At 45.7% G+C, this 16,064-nt stretch overlaps 1 protein-coding gene across 9 annotated transcripts in view; it reads right to left on the bottom strand.

The window, feature by feature from the left end:
* The window catches only part of dst (dystonin), a 394,574-nt gene that overhangs the window by 237,600 nt on the left and 140,910 nt on the right, over positions 1-16,064 (bottom strand). For all 9 annotated transcript variants that reach the window (XM_067984067.1, XM_067984069.1, XM_067984065.1 and 6 more), the window contains 11 exons: positions 15,984-16,061; positions 15,707-15,868; positions 14,911-15,015; positions 14,650-14,745; positions 13,947-14,072; positions 12,301-12,453; positions 8,255-8,409; positions 4,830-4,956; positions 2,310-2,493; positions 1,844-2,001; positions 933-1,108 (listed from right to left, as the gene is read on the bottom strand). In XM_067984067.1, coding sequence (XP_067840168.1) covers positions 933-1,108; positions 1,844-2,001; positions 2,310-2,493; positions 4,830-4,956; positions 8,255-8,409; positions 12,301-12,453; positions 13,947-14,072; positions 14,650-14,745; positions 14,911-15,015; positions 15,707-15,868; positions 15,984-16,061 — 1,520 coding nt within the window. The remainder of the gene's footprint in view (positions 1-932; positions 1,109-1,843; positions 2,002-2,309; positions 2,494-4,829; positions 4,957-8,254; positions 8,410-12,300; positions 12,454-13,946; positions 14,073-14,649; positions 14,746-14,910; positions 15,016-15,706; positions 15,869-15,983; positions 16,062-16,064) is intronic.

Below are 16,064 nucleotides of genomic sequence, written 5' to 3'. Positions count from 1 at the left end.
GGGATTGAATGCTGGCATGGCTCTGTCCCGGGATAGAGAGGTTTCTCTGGGATTGAATGCTGGCACGGCTCTGGCCCGGGGATAGAGAGGTTTCTCTGGGATTGAATGCTGGCACGGCTCTGTCCCGGGGTTAGAGAGGTTTCTCTGGGATTGAATGCTGGCACGGCTCTGTCCCGGGATAGAGTGGTTTCTCTGGGATTGAATGCTGGCACGGCTCTGTCCCGGGGATAGAGAGGTTTCTCTGGGATTGAATGCTGGCACGGCTCTGTCCTGGGGATAGAGGGGTTTCTCTGGGATTGAATGCTGGCACGGCTCTGTCCTGGGGATAGAGAGGTTTCTCTGGGATTGAATGCTGGCATGGCTCTGTCCCGGGATAGAGAGGTTTCTCTGGGATTGAATGCTGGCACGGCTCTGTCCCGGGGATAGAGGGGTTTCTCTGGGATTGAATGCTGGCACGGCTCTGTCCCGGGGATAGAGGGGTTTCTCTGGGATTGAATGCTGGCATGGCTCTGTCCCGGGATAGAGAGGTTTCTCTGGGATTGAATGCTGGCACGGCTCTGTCCCGGGGATAGAGGGGTTTCTCTGGGATTGAATGCTGGCACGGCTCTGTCCCGGGGATAGAGAGGTTTCTCTGGGATTGAATGCTGGCACGGCTCTGTCCTGGGGATAGAGAGGTTTCTCTGTCGCTATGGATGCTGGACAAAGAACTCCCCATTCTACTGAACATTTTTTTTTTTTTTTTTACAGTCCATACAATGAAAATTTTGAAAGTAAGGACACCTGCAAAAAAAGGACAGCTAATACCAGTCCCTAAGGTGTCTGTAATTTACAGGTTTCGCTGTATTTGTTATGATACAATGCAAAAAAATTGTGCAAACCATTGCATCTTTATACGCTGAGCAACATGGCATATATAAAGACTGAACCCTTACTTATCCAAATAAATGGTGGACAGCGAATACACTTGATTGAGATTCTGCAGCACCACGTTCAGTTCGGTACGTAGGGTCGGAGCTGAAGATGAAGACGCTTGTCCAAAGAATTTGTCGCACTTCTCAGTCACTTTCTCCAGATCTACAATAAGCTCCTCCAGCTCGCTCTTCAATGTCTGGTGAGAGAAAGATGCAAGTGCAGTCAGCACTATGCCAGTACGGTATGGTGGTGTAGCGGTTACGTTACTGGGCTAATAATCCAGAGAACACGAGTTCAAATCACACAGTGAGCAGTTTGAGAATTTGAATTCAGTTTAATAAAATTTTAAAAAGCCGGGATCAGTAAAAAAAAAGTAACCGTGAAGCTGCCAGATTGTTGTAAAAACCCAAATGGTTTCACAAAGGTCTTCCACCTGAAACTTCAACACTCTGTCTCTCTCCACAGATGCTGCCTGATTGCTGAGTATTTCCAGCATTTTCTGTTCTTATTTCAGATTTCCAGCAACCACTGGAACCATTTGGTTCACTAACGTCTCTTTAGGGAAGGAAACCTGCTGTCCTTACCCGGTCTGGGCCTATATGTGTCTCCAGTCCCTCATCAATGTGGCTGACTCTTAACTGCCTTCTGAAGTGGCCTAGCAAATCACTCAGTTGTATCAGAATACTGCAACAGCAGTTTAAGTCGGCTCACCACCTTCTCAGGGCAACGAGGGATTGGGCAATAAATGCCGGCCTTGCCAGCGACACAGACATCCCGAGAACGAATAGAAAATAAACAGTCTCACAATGCCCCAGGAAATTTAGAATAAAATTACGTCGAACAATAATTCGTATTGGATTGAAGTATTAATAAAATGATGTCTGGGAACAGGATTTTAATACCAGGGTGGGTGGGGTCTTCGAAAACTGACCTCTTGCTCAGAGATTCTCTGCACACTCTCCTGCAGGTCGTCCCGTTCCAGCGGTGCACGGATTTGGCGTATTAAACGCTTTTCACAGTTCTCTACGCGCAGTCGAATGTTCCGTACTTCAGAGATAAACAGGTTGCAAGCGGATTCCTCTTGCTCCTCTGGTTTAGTGGGAAAAAGAACAAATGTACAATTTGTCACGAAAAGGACAAGGGCAGTAGGCCCACAAGCTCACCCCTTTTTGTCTTAAAACCACCCTCCTTTTACCCTTATCCCTCCATCCCTTGCTTTCCAGAGGAACATCCAAGTCTTTCTCAATCCCGTTGATACCGTCCACTTCAATCGCCTTTCCTGCAAGTTATTCTTACTCTCTATTACCCAATGAAAACGTTCCACCCGATGTTCTGATTTTTCAAAACTCATGCGTACTGGTTGCAACATCTTTGTTGGCACCTTGCACTCCCGTTACCTCTTTCTGCCGATTTGAGCAAATCTTCGTAATACTGTTGGCAGAACTTGACTTCTCTCTCGAGCTGGGTTCCGTCGGTGACAGAGAAGGCCTCGGACTCCTGACTGTCTTCCAAGAAGTCCTTGAGGTGCTCCTGAAGACTGCTTAGCACCTGCTGGTGTTCGCCGGGCAACATGGTCTTTATCTGCGGAAAGAAAACACTTCCTGTGAAGACTGGGTGGGGGGGGGGGGGGGGGGGGCGGGGGAGTAAAATGTCCAGGACTTCTCACCTCTTCAGGAACAGAACACGAGGCAATCAATTCCAGCTTCATTTTAGCGACACCCTTGAGGGCATTTGGCTGTGCACTTCAATCAGCAAATCTCAAATTGTAGGGCACCATTGTTTATATTTAAAATGCATTCCTGAAATTTCACAATAATCCACAGACAGCATTCGCTTCCCTGCACCTGTGAATCAAGGGATTAATTGCGTTCCTGTGGAGTTTTGAGTTAAGTGTGAACAAGGGTCCTCAATAACTTAGCAAACTACAGCTGGCTAGGGTCCAAACGGCCAGATTAGAATCACCAAGATGAAACAAAGAGTGGAACAAAGTTAGAAGATGTTTGAAATACAGCAGGTTAGCCCATACCCAGGAAGAGAAAGGACAGGTTTTCGTTGAGGGCCAAACGTTGGTCAGGACACCGGGGAGAACTCTTCTTCCAATAATGCCGTGGGATCTTTGTCAGAACTGAAAGTTAAGCAAGTTCCTTCGTAAGGGTGGGAAAAAGAGGCGGGAGAGCAAGAAACAAACGGTCCAATCATAAAGAAGAAGTTAATGAAGCGAGAAAAGAAAGAACTTGCATTTATCACGACCTCAGGACGACCAAAACGTTTACAGCCAATTAAGTACTTTTGAAGCGTAACCACTGTTGTAATGTAGGGAAACACAGCAGCCAATTTGCGCACAGCAAGATCCCACAAACAGCAATGTGATAAAGACCAGATAATCTACTTTGGATGAGGGATAAATAAATATTGGCCAGGACACCAGGGAGAACTCCCCTGCTCTTCTTCCAATAGAGCCATGGGATCTTTTACATCCACCTTAGGGGACAGAAGGGGTCTCGGTTTAACGTCTCATCCGAAAGACGGCATTTCCGACAGTGCAGCACTCCCTCGGTACCACACTGGGAGTGTCAGCCTGGATTATAGGCTCAAGTCTCTGGAGTTGGACTTGAACCCACGACCTTCTGACTCGGAGAAGAGAGTGCTGCCCACTGAGACATGGCTGACACCTAAATGGGTTGTATGGGACACAAACTGCTCAACAGAAAAGCAGGGAACTGCTGGACGATATATCATCTCAGTGAGGCAATGAAAAGATATTGGAACATTAAAAGGTTGCGCAAATAGCTTAAGATGGTGAAAAGGCAAGAAAATGCAGGAAATTGGAGGGGAAAAAGCAGAGAAAACTACAGTTACAGGAGGTCAGGAACGAAGCACAGAATAATCAAAAAGCAAGAAGAGAAAACAAGCAACACAGGGTCAAATCCTTACCCCCCCCCCCACCCCACCCCCATCCCCTGATAGAGCTGAGTTCTGACAAACGGCCGACACACAAAATAGCGCTCCCCTCACCCCCAACCCCGGGCATGGACAGTCCCCATGTGCCCAACATCTCCAGCTGTAAAGGAGACAGTGGATGAGTATGAATGAGTAAATAAGGAGAAACTGTTTCCAGTGGCTGATGGGTCGGTAACCAGAGGGCACAGATTTAAGATAATTGGCAAAAGAACCAGAGGGGAGATGAGGGGAATTTATTTTTTTACGCAGCGAGTTGTTATGATCTGGAATGCGCTGCCTGAAAGAGTGGTGGAAGCAGATTCAATAGTAACTTACAAAATGGAATTGGAAAAATACATGAAGGGGAAATATTTGCAGGACTATGGAGATAGAGCAGGGGTGTGGGTCTAATTGGATAGCTCTTTCAAAGAGCCAGAACAGGCACAATGGGCTGAATGGCCTCCTTCTGTGCTGTATGATTCTATGAATCACTCCCTAGTAGGAGCACCGGATCGCAGGACGGCCCGGATTCTTCCTGAAGGTTGTGTCGAGCCTGGTTTGAAAAAGTATAAAAGGACCTAAGGTGGAGAACTCACTGTGGGAATGGGAGGGGATATTAAAAGTAGTCAGGCATAGGTCGGGCAGGACAGATGGTTTTATGGTTTCTAGGTCGATTGAGGCTGGGGGTCAATGAAAATTTCAAAACTGAGATTGATAGGTTTTTGTTCGGTAAGGGTATTAAGGGTTATGAAATCAAGGCAGGTAGATGGAGCTAAGATACAGATCAGCCATGATCTAGTTGAATGGCAGAACAGGCTCGAGGGGCTGAATGGCCTGCTCTTGTTCCTATGTTCCTAGCATGAGGAGTTTTTTCCCTCCCTTTTTACATATGTAATGAAGTATTCTTATCAACATAATCAATATCAGAAGAAATGGAATTCACGTCAGACTTTTATGCACTCAGGAGGAATACTTACTGAGGAAACATTCCAGGCACGGATGGTTGAGATTTCATTCATCAGGTAGTGCCAGGCTACAACGCTCTTCATGTTTATGTGTGACTGGTGCCAGAGGGCCAAAACATTCTGATACAGCTGTTCAATTCTGAGAAGAAAAAAAGGGGGACATTTCAATTATTCTGCCGTTTTAAAACGTAGAGCATCTTGGCTCATGGAGGTTAAGGATGCCGACTCTGAGGGGAATGGATCACTTCCACTGTTGTCGCAGAGTCTCAGCGTCAAAACGTTATCGGTTCAGGTCAAGTATAATGCTGCTTGGTGCAACATCAAGGCTCCTTCGATTGTGTGTCAACTGTGGGCCTTCAACAGTTCAGACGACCACGCCCCCCCCATTGAACCATTGAGAGTTATTCCACTTCAGTACAATGCTCAAAGATTGCTACATTATCAAAGGTACCATCCTGTAAATGAGACATTTCAACCAAGGCCCCTTCCGCCTGTTCTAGTGGTTCAAGCTGGTGGTTCAATGAAGAAGAGGAAGTTCCCTCGATGTCCTGGCCAACGTTCTTCCCCTCAACCAGCACCAAAAATGGACTAACGGGTCATTTATCTCAACGTTGTTTACAGAGGATTGCAATGTGCAAAATGCCTGCCACATTCAGCTGCCTAACAGCCATGACTGTATTTCAATGGTATCTGAAGCACTTTGAGCCACATTTGAAAGATGTGATAAAAGGATGATATAAATGCACATCTTTATTCTCTCTTTAACTGGCAGTTTTGCCCTTTTTGTCTATCCCATAATATGGGCCCAAACTGCCCAAATCTGGGTCATGCAAAGTCCTTGCAGCCAACAGAGAGCAATGACATTCATCCCGCTAAGTCTGGCCTGAAAATAATCACAGGCCCAAAATTGGACACAGAGTGTGTTATCTCACTGTACCACCCAGTCCCAGCTATCAGTAAAATGATTCTCAAGTAACAAATTGACAAGATTAAGAGGTAACGAGGCTGTTAACTAAACGGTTAAAGGGTTTCCTCTGAATGACGAGTGGAGTTACATTGGAGAGTTTGGTCAGTCCTCAGTCAGACCACTAGGTGGCCGACATCATCAAAGTAAAAACTACCATTGGGTTTTTATATAGTGCCTTTCACGACCTCAGGACGTCCCAAAGAAATACTTTTGAAGTGTAGTCACTGTTGTAATGTAGAAAACACGGCAGCCAATTTGCACACAGCAAGGTCCCACAAACAGGAATGTGATAATGAACGGATCATCTGTTTCAGTGATGTTGGTTGAGGGATAAATATTGGCCGGGACACCGGGGAGAACTCCCCAGCTCTTCTTCGTATTATGCCGTGGGATCTTTTATATCCACCTCAGAGGGCAGACGGGGCCTCGGTTTAACGTCTCATCCAAATGAGCCAAGTGCTAGGAGGATTACAAAACCAGATCTCGGAACAACTAAAATCAAACCTTCAGCTTTAGATGCTCAGTCTGAAGAATAAACAAACAGCAGATAAAATGTTTCTTTATTTTCGTTTTCTCTGGATGATAAAGTGCCCCCCTTTCTAGAACTTTAGTGCAGAGACGGGTGCAGCAAATAAGGACAATGCGCATCGTAAAAGGTGGAGATATTTGACGTGTCTTGTTGGCAAGGGCCAACAAATTGCTGGGAAAAAAATGGACACAAACTTAATTTAACTGCAAAATTTGAGAAGATAATCACTAAAAGGTATATAATGGAAGGTCAATGAGATAACAGGACTAGTTACAGCTGGTGAGGTGGAAAATATACAAAGTGGAACAGCGAGCAAATCTCAATGATATATCTTGTTCGGTTATTTCTCAGTAGCTGGTACACTATGACAATCGAAAGGCAGGTGTCTGCTACTATAAACAGTAGAGTTTCTTCGTGCAAGTTAAACAAAATGTCAACATTTATTTTTCCACACGAGATAAACTAATTATTCATCGCAGCTCGCACATAAAAACGAGAATATTTTCCCGGGTGAATCATCTGCTCCAGACTCCAACCGATCCTTCTGTCACTGCCTTCCTCATCTCGATTCCTAACAAACTGCTGCGGTCAGTGTTCCTCTCAGCTGAGTCTCTCTTGTTCCTGCCTGGTCTCCAAATACACCGTCTTACACCATCTATCTCTTCCCTGCGATTAAATCAAGACTCGTCGCAAGATCTCCTACTCTCAACATATTCTTTCCCAGGGGGTGAACTTATCCCGAGAGATCAACTCTAACATTTAGAAGGCAGGTCGGCTGCGTAGAGGCCGGAGCCATTTTGAGGCCTGGGCCCCCATTTAAATAAAACCATGATCTGCCCGTCCCAAACGGGAGTTCAAATACTAAGCCACTCATTCGACAGCAAGGCCAGTGAGGAAGGGGGGTGTGGGGGTTCGGTTGCAGTGGTGGGGGGAGCCGGAGAGGGAGCGGCCCAGATTATTCTTGTGGGGCACTCCTGCTCCTCCTGGGCCCCACGAACATGATTTAAAACGTTCCATTTTTGGGGGCTCTTCCGCTGTCTCGCGAACAAAACTGGTCGGGGAGCGTACGGACTCGGACTCAGGCTCGGGCTCCAAACAGTTCTGCTCTAAAATGGCAATCGGGGTCCTAAGTACGTCACAGGACTCCGATTCACATATTGAAAAGGGGCTGACTGTCTGAAACAGGCGGGTGCTTTAGCTGCCCAGCGGTAGCACCCAGTTAAAATGGCAGCAGGAACAGCGTCGGTGTTATTGAGGCGGGAAGTCGACCGACCCCAATTTGAAGCCAATTAATCAGCGAAAGCCGATTTTGTCTGTTAACGTTAGCCGCCGCGAATCACCCCTGCCCCTTACACTCTACACATTTTTATAAATCAAACTCAGCACCACCTAATCATTCCTCGTTTATCCTCTATGTTTCTCCATCTTGGTGGTGTCCTTCACTAAAGGGACTTGGGTTCTTCATCTAGGTTGCTCACCGTGGGGAATAAAAAAAATCAGAGTGTCTATTGACACCATTGTGTCAGCCAGTGAGTTTGAGGCAGGGCAGGGCTTACGGCAGGACTCACAGCCAACAGTCTATTTTACAGCAAACAAAGTCTATTTACTCAACAAACAGCACGTTTAAACAGCGCACTATGGCAAACAGTCTGCAGAGTCTATTTAAACATAGTCTCTGCAGAACAGCAAACAGAACTCATGACCAAAACTACAGCAACTTCTCCCGACAAAAGCAGGATTATTTCTCCAGCAAAATGTAGTGAGTAGAAGATAGTTACATAATACAAATTACGTGTGTAAAATCAATCCCAAACACTTTAGAGCAGTGAGATCTCCAGGCGTAACTGAAGGTGGAAATTACCCAATCATCTCCATTCTGGCCGGGAATAGTGGTGTCACTATATGCAGCCATTAAAAAAAAAACACGTGCCCCCTCATTACCTGCTCGCCATTTCCACTGCTTCCTTGTTTGGTGGAGGAACCGAAAAGCAAACTGAAGGGACCATGGCCTCGTTCCCTGTGGGACTGATGACCTTCCACTTGGCACGGTGCGAATTGTTCTCTAACACACATTCATCCTCTTTGTAGATCGTTATCTGTTTAAAGAACACAATTAGTATGGAAATTCTCCAAATTCACAAATTCATCTCATCCACAGATGTTAGGAGAAATCACAAACGTTGCTACAATCAACAACAAAAACTTGCATTTATCTAGCACCTTTAATGTAGTAAAACATCCCAAAGTGCTTCATGGGCGCGTTATCAGAAAAAAATTGACATCAAGCCACATAAGGAGATACTAGGACAGGTGGCCAAAAGCTTGGCCAAAGAGGTAGGTTTTAAGGAGCATCTTAAAGGAGGAGAGAGAGGCGGAGAGGCTTAGGGAGGGAATTCCAGAGCTTAGGGCCTAGGCAGTTGAAGGCACGGCCGCCAATGGTGGAGCAATTAAGATTGGGGTTGCGCGGGAGGCAAGAATTGGAGGAGCTCAGAGATCGCGGAGGGTTGTAGGGCTGGAGGAGGTTACAGAGATAGGGAGGGGCGAGGCAAATGGAGAGATCTGAAAACAAGGATGAGAATTTTAAAATCAAGGTGTTGCCAGACCGGGAGCCAATGTAGGTCAGCGAGCACAGGGGTGATGGGTGAATGGGACTTGGTGCGTTAACGGCGTTTAATACCACCAGGTAGGGTTGTCAATTCCAGCTGAATGTATTCCTGGAGGTTTCATCACATGAACCCCCTCCTCCAACTGTTCCATCCCCACACCCCGCCATTGGTTGCCTGACACATCAATCCTCACAGCGCACCATCTTCCTACGGCCAATTGGAAAGCGAACTCTTCGTTACCCGATTGGGTGATTCTTGAACGTCAGTCAAACAGCCTTTCTTCCCACTTCCAATATTTTTACAATTAATAATCAAAAGTGTTCAAAAGAAAACGTCTATGATTTTTCTCCTGGGTTGCTTGTCCTGAAGAAGATTAACCTCTAATTCCTGGAGACTCTAGGACAATCCTAGCGGATTGGCAACCCTACCAAAATCACGTTAAAAAAATTATACTCTTTTTCAAAGAGACAGCACAGGCCCGATGAGCCGAATGGCCTCCTTCTGTGCTGTATGACTCTATGATTCATCAAAAAAAACCTTCGTAACGTCGTAACAAGATACTTTCCCCCATTGTTCTAAGATACAAGAGGATAGGTTGAGACTCAGAAGGTTTGAACTCATTACTCCTTTGCCCTAGGGTTGCCAACCCTCCAGGATTGCCCTGGAGTCTCCAGGAATCAAAGGTCATAGAGGCATTAAAAAAAAATTGTGTTTTTAAAAAAAAATTCTTTGAGCACTTTGGTTATTAGTAATAAAAATATCCGAGATGGGAGAAAAGGCTGCTTGACTGACAGTCAAGAATCGTCCAATCGGGTAATGAAGAGTCTGTTCGCTTTCCAATTGCCAGCGGGGAAGCAGGGTGTCGTGAGAATGGACATGTTGGGCGACCAATGGAGGAAGTGTGGGGGCGGGGCAGTTGAAGGCAGGTGGTCAGGTGACGATACCTCCAGGAACACGTCCAACCACAGTTGGCGACCCTAAGTTGCCCTCTGTACACTGCCGATAATGGCAGCTCTCAATTTCAGTCGCATCGCTGGAAGATAAATGCTGCCTCCTAAAGAAGGAGGGCCCGTTGTTTGCCGGTGTCTCCAGAGATAGCGCCACCTCCCTACAGGTAATGTAATGCTCATCGCCACAGCACAAGCTGTCGCCTCCTACATTACAACAGCGACTATATTTCTTTCAATTTAGTACACTGTATTCGCTGCTCACAATGCAGTCTCCTCTACATCGGGGAGACAAAACGCAGATTGGGCAATGGCTTTGCTGAACACCTCCGCTCTGTCCGCAAGCGTGACCCTCACCTGCCGGTTGCTGCCATTTTAATTCCCCGTCCCACTCCGACCTCGGCATCCTACACTGCTCCAATGAAGCTCAACATAAGCTCGAGGAATAGCACCTCATCTTTCGATTAGGCACTTTACAACCTTCTGAACTCAACATGAATTTCAATAACTTCAAATTATAGCCACTGCTCCCATTTTTTTTGGACAGCAGCTGCTGGTAATGGTTCTGCTCCTCTAGACCCATCTTTTTTTTCTTCACTTGTCCTATTACCACGCTCCTTGCCTTGTACCATCATACCTTTTGTCATTTAATCACTCCTGCCCTCCACTTTATCAGAGACCTTCCCTTTTGTTCTTCCCTCCCCACCCCTTTCCCTGGCTCTGTACTTGCTTAAAAACTGTTTAATCTTTAAATTCTCCCAGTTCTGATGAAAGGTCTTCGACCTGAGACATTAACTCCGTTTCTCTCTCCACATTGCTACCTGACTTGCTGAGTATTTCCAGCATCTTCTGTTTTTATTTCAGATTTCCAACGTCTGCAGTATTTTGCTTTTGATCAAAAGTACTCAGTTGGTTGTAAAACGCTTTGGGACGTCTCGAGGTCGTGAAAGTCGCTATATAAATTCAAGTTCTTTCTTTCTCTGGTCCCTGGCGGGCTGCGTGATCCAAGCCCCAGCCACATGAACCAGCAATGGGGCTTTTTCCACTCAGTGAGCTGTGGGGAACCTTCTCTGGTCCCAGGTGGCACAGCAAGCAGGAACAAAGTCACAAGCCGCCACCTAAAAGGTTAACTGCTGAATGAGTTCAGGGAGGTGTGAAGAAAGAACACATGTACAGTTCTCCTGACAATAGCAGAAATCTTCTCATCGGATTTTTTTTGGAAGGCTTCAGCAATGAGAAACCGCGGGCGTTTTGAGACTGGATCATGTGGAGACTGGCGGGACCAGGCGCACCCACGATCCACTGCCAGTCTGACACCACTCCTTGGCCAGGGAGGCTGCAGCTCTCTGATCAGCGGTTGATTTAGTTTGCCATGTCAACAGAGACAACTTCACTGCCATCTCTCTGCTCATATTTACAATGATAAATCTAGACCGCCAGTAAACTCGTCAAACTTCAGCTTATTCTTTATTTTTTTTAAAGTTTAGTTTTGTGCATTGTGACCTTCTATATGGGAAGCAGATCGAACCCTGGGGGTGGATTGACCCCTGGGGAGATGGGGGGGGGGGGGGGGGGGATTGACCCCTGGGGGCGGTCTCACAACTCGTACCTCAGTCTGATTCGGGCAACTTCACACTCAAACTACACGAGTTAATGAAAAGCCAAAACCGCTTCTGATTGATGGAATCGACTAGATAGAATTTTCCTGTTAACTTTCTTTTTTTAAAAATAATTTCTTCTGGGGATGTGGGCAAGACTGGCAAAGCTCCATTTACTGCCCATCCCTGGTTACCCCGAGAAGGTGGTGCTGGGTTGTTCTTGAGCAATCATTTTTTGCCAACTGAGTAGCTTGCCAGGTCACTTCAGAGGACAGTGAAGAGTCAACCACATAGCATGGGACTGGATTTATGCCTAGGCCAGACCGGGTACGGGTAACAGGCTCCCATTAGTGGGCACTTAGCACAACTGGGCAGCTTTGGTGCTCAATTTTTAAATTGGTGCTAGCCCAAAGAATTACCAGATTTACTGATTTCACTTTTCACATCTCACCATGGTGGGATTACCATATCCCCTACACTACTCTACCAAACTTGTAATAGTTAGTGACTTTCACAATTACATCGAATTTACAGCACAGAAACAGGCCACTTGGCCCAACTGGTCCATGCCGGCATTTATGCTCCACACGAGCCTCCTCCAAACCCTCAATCTAACCCTATCAATATATCCTTCTATTCCATTCTCCCTCGTGTTTATCTAGCTTCCCCTTAAATGCATCTATGCTATTCACCTCAGCTACTCCTTGTGGTAGCGAGTTCCACATTCTAATCACTCTCTGGGTAAAGAAGTTTCTCCTGAAATCCTTATTGGTAACTATCTTATATTTATGGCTCCTAGTTTTAATAAAACATTCCCTTAATACTGGATTTCCAACCTCAATTTGTTTGTAGTCACAGATGGCTTTGATGGGGATGGAGATCCGTGTGGGATTTTCGGGATTCCTGGGTTTGAGCTGGACGACGGTCTTGGCCCGACTCATAAGGCCGGCTACATTACTCTTGTATTGAAGAAGCTGTTCTTTTTCATCCTAAAATATATTTAAAGAAACAAAAAAGGATAGAAATTGAGTACAGGAGGAGGAAAGAGCTTCCCCGGTTGCACCGCCCGTTTTTCAGACAAACGTAGTCATCTTTAGACAATAAAAAAGCCCAACTCAACTCCCAACGGTTACCGCGCACATTTGCGTAACAGTTTGTACAGCCTATACTTTCCTACACACACGTTTTGTACAATAACAAGCGTCATCAGCACTGCACAATCTGAGCCGAGTGATTGTCCATCACTTTTGTTCCAAAAATGTTAGAAGTGGCAAAATCTGGCTATGGCACAGACCACATGGAACAACCAAATGGCAGGACTACAGTTTTCTTCACTCATCATTTCCCTTTCTTCCTTTGCAGCCTCCTCGCCCGTGGGATTTGTTTGCTTTCTCTCACCAGAGATCAAAAGAAAGCAAAGGTCGCAGAGTCCAGGCTACAGACTGTAGCTTCAATGGAGGGCTCTCACTACTGCGGTGTGCGCTGGGGATAGCTCCACCCACATTGGGGTCTCTCATTTTCCAGTGGTGGAAAGGAGAAGTGGGAAATACGCAGGCACTGGTTTCGTGATCACAAAGTAAACGGGTCAGTCTTGTGCGAGGTTCCTGCCGAAAGTGGAGGGAATTTGTCGGACTGCAAGAACGCATCTCTTCAACTAACTCACCCAAAACAAACAAACTTCACCTCATGATATAATTCATGATATAAATGAATGATTAAGCTCATGAGCAATTGGGAACTCTCTGGCTCCCAGATATAAGGGAGTAGGCTTGGGGAGAGGTTGTGGGTTTTTGTGTGAGGGATGCTTTGGGTGTAATGTGAATCCCAGCGAATAAAGTTTATAAGCAACTAAAAGTAATCAGTCCATTTATAACACCTAAGGAGATAGGAATGAAATCAACCTTGCTCGCAGTTTCACTAATGAGCAACAAACTTTCATGCGTCTAATTGATTTGATTTGTCTAATATCTATGAAACACATTAAACAGAGAAATCAAAGTCCTCCAAAAGTAGCAACTTAATCTTACAGTTCATTTACCACTCAAGACACAAGCTCACAACCCAACCCATTACTTTCAAATAGCTCAGACAAGCCGTAGAATATGATCCAACACATTCACAGATATTTACGAATCTAAAACCTAGTCGCTAGCGTGTGCACACACACACTTACTGAAATGTTGTTTCTACAGATTAGTTTGGAATTTACCCCCCTTCAAGCACAGGCCGTGTCCTCTATCTATTGTTCTGGACAAGGTGAAACAGCTTGTCATGGTCTATATTATCTAGACCCTTTAGAACCCTAAAAAACCCAGCTGGAACTATCTCGTGCTGGAATACTTGTTGTTTACGCTCAGTTAATGCATTTGTTCTGAAGTGCCCTTCAGTTTCTGTTCAAATGCGCGTTGGGAGACAATCCTCTGCCACAAAATTCCTCGTTTCCGTGCTTTCCCGTACTGTCCCGCGTCAGTTTGACTTTTACCATAGACTCCTGAACTAGGTCCTCCAGTCTCACCAGGCTGCTGGATTTGTCACAACTATACTTCCTCTTAATGGTCTCCTGCAGGTTCTTCAAGTAATCCATGGATTCTTTGGCATCATTGTAAAACTAGGGATGGCAAAAAATTAAAAAAAACACAAGGGCAATAAATGAGGCAGAACATAGATCGAACAGCTTCCCACAAACCCAGTTAGATGTTATCAGGGCTCCACGGGTTAGATTATGAAGCAAGATTACATCAAATAGGCTTGTATTCCCTGCAATATAGAAGGTTAAGGGGTGATTTGATTTGAAGTTTTTAGGATTTTGAAAGGAATTGATAGGGTAGATAGAGAAACTTCTTCCGCTGGTGAGAGAGTCTAGGACAAGGGGACATAACCTTAAAATCAGAGCCAGGCCATTCAGGAGAGAAGTTAGGAAACACTTCTTCACGCAAAGGGTGGTAGAAGTGTGGAACTCTCTCCCACAAAAAGCAGTAAATGCTAGCTCAATTAATAATTTTAAATCGGAGATCGGTAAGATTTCTGCTAGCCTAAGATACTAACGGATATGGAGCCAAGGTGGGGTAGATGGAGTTAGGATACAGATCCGCCATGATCTCACTGAATGGTGGAACAGGCTCGAGGGGCTGAATGGCCTACTCCTGTTTCGATACGCGAGTTGATAGAAGTGATTGGATACATACCTCAAAATAAGCTGTATTTTCTTTCAGGTGTTTCTCAACACAGTAGCAGAGCTGTAAAATCCAGCTCCACTGCGTTTGCATGGCTGCTTTGAAAGCCTGGGAAAATAAAACACAAGAGCTCCAGTCACAACTCTGAAAAGGATTAACATGAGCACCGCTGTTGAACCTCGTAACGTAACGCAGCAGCAGTAGCTTAAACAGGCTGGCAAGAGGGACAGCGCTGGAGTGAATTCCGCGGCACAGCTCTCTGATGGCACTTACCTCGATGGTCGGCCGAGCGGGATGGCGACTGAGGAGGAGCTGATCTGCCATCTCCTGGACCGATCTCATGAGCACATCTTTGTCTTCAAGCTCTCTCATCAATTCCTGTCACAGACGGTAAGGGGGAGGGGAAACAAAATAACTAAGAACTCGGAAACCGGAATGCAAACAAAATAATGTTCTCAACTAACTGCACGATCGGAGCCACTGGCTTACGGCTGACTGATTCCATTTTCATTCATTACAAGGTGTTAGCTGTGGCTCAGTGGGTAGCACTCTCACCTCCGAGTCAGAAGGTCATGGGTTCAAGTCCCACTCCAGAGACTTGAGCACAAAATCCAGACTGACACTCTCAGAGCCGGTACTGAGGGAGTGCTGCATTGTCAGAGGCGCCGTCTTTCAGATGAGATGTGAAACCGAGGCCCCATCTGCACTCTCAAGTGTATGTAAAAGATCCCATAGTGCTATTGGAAGAAGAGCAGGGGAGTTCTCCCCGGTGTCCTGACCAATATTTATCCCTCCACCAACATCACTAAATTATCTGGTCATTATCATATTGCTGTTTGTGGGACCTTGCTGTGCACAAATTGGCTGCCGCGTTTCCTACATGACAAGAGTGATCACACTTCAAAAGTGCTTCATTGGCTGTAAAGCGCTTTGGGACGTCCTGCGAAAGGCACTATAGAAATCCACGTTCTTCCTATTTACATGGGATTCGGGATTTTTACCAGTATATATTTTTTTTAAGTTAGGCGCTCTTCAAAACAAAAACTGCAAGCCCACGACCGTTACGTACAGCATGATACTCCTTCTTTCTCAACATGCTGGAGTTCCTGTCACTCCAGTCATAAGCCACCTCCTCTTCCTCCTTCTCATTCAGCCAGATCAGCTCATTGGTGGCCCTGGACACGAAACTCTGCAGGTTGTCCAGGTGGGACGCTCGGTTCCTGGAAGTGGTCTTTCATTTTAGAAAGAAGAAGAAGGAAAAAAAACAATTAAAACCATTTATTCCAAATTCAGAATAAAGTTGAATTGGATGCAATTGCGAGATGAAAGTGGGAACAAGTTCTCACCAAGAGCTTGGCGTATTGATTCTCCAGTGTGCTCAGCTTCTCTGAATAACTCTCACAAAGAGGTGGAGTCATCTGTCCCTA

The sequence above is a fragment of the Heptranchias perlo genome, chromosome 5 (genome assembly GCF_035084215.1).
Source record: "Heptranchias perlo isolate sHepPer1 chromosome 5, sHepPer1.hap1, whole genome shotgun sequence".
Classification (NCBI taxonomy): domain Eukaryota; kingdom Metazoa; phylum Chordata; class Chondrichthyes; order Hexanchiformes; family Hexanchidae; genus Heptranchias; species Heptranchias perlo.
The sequence above is the reverse complement of the archived record's forward strand: the minus strand, read 5'-3'. Positions and strand labels throughout refer to the sequence as shown.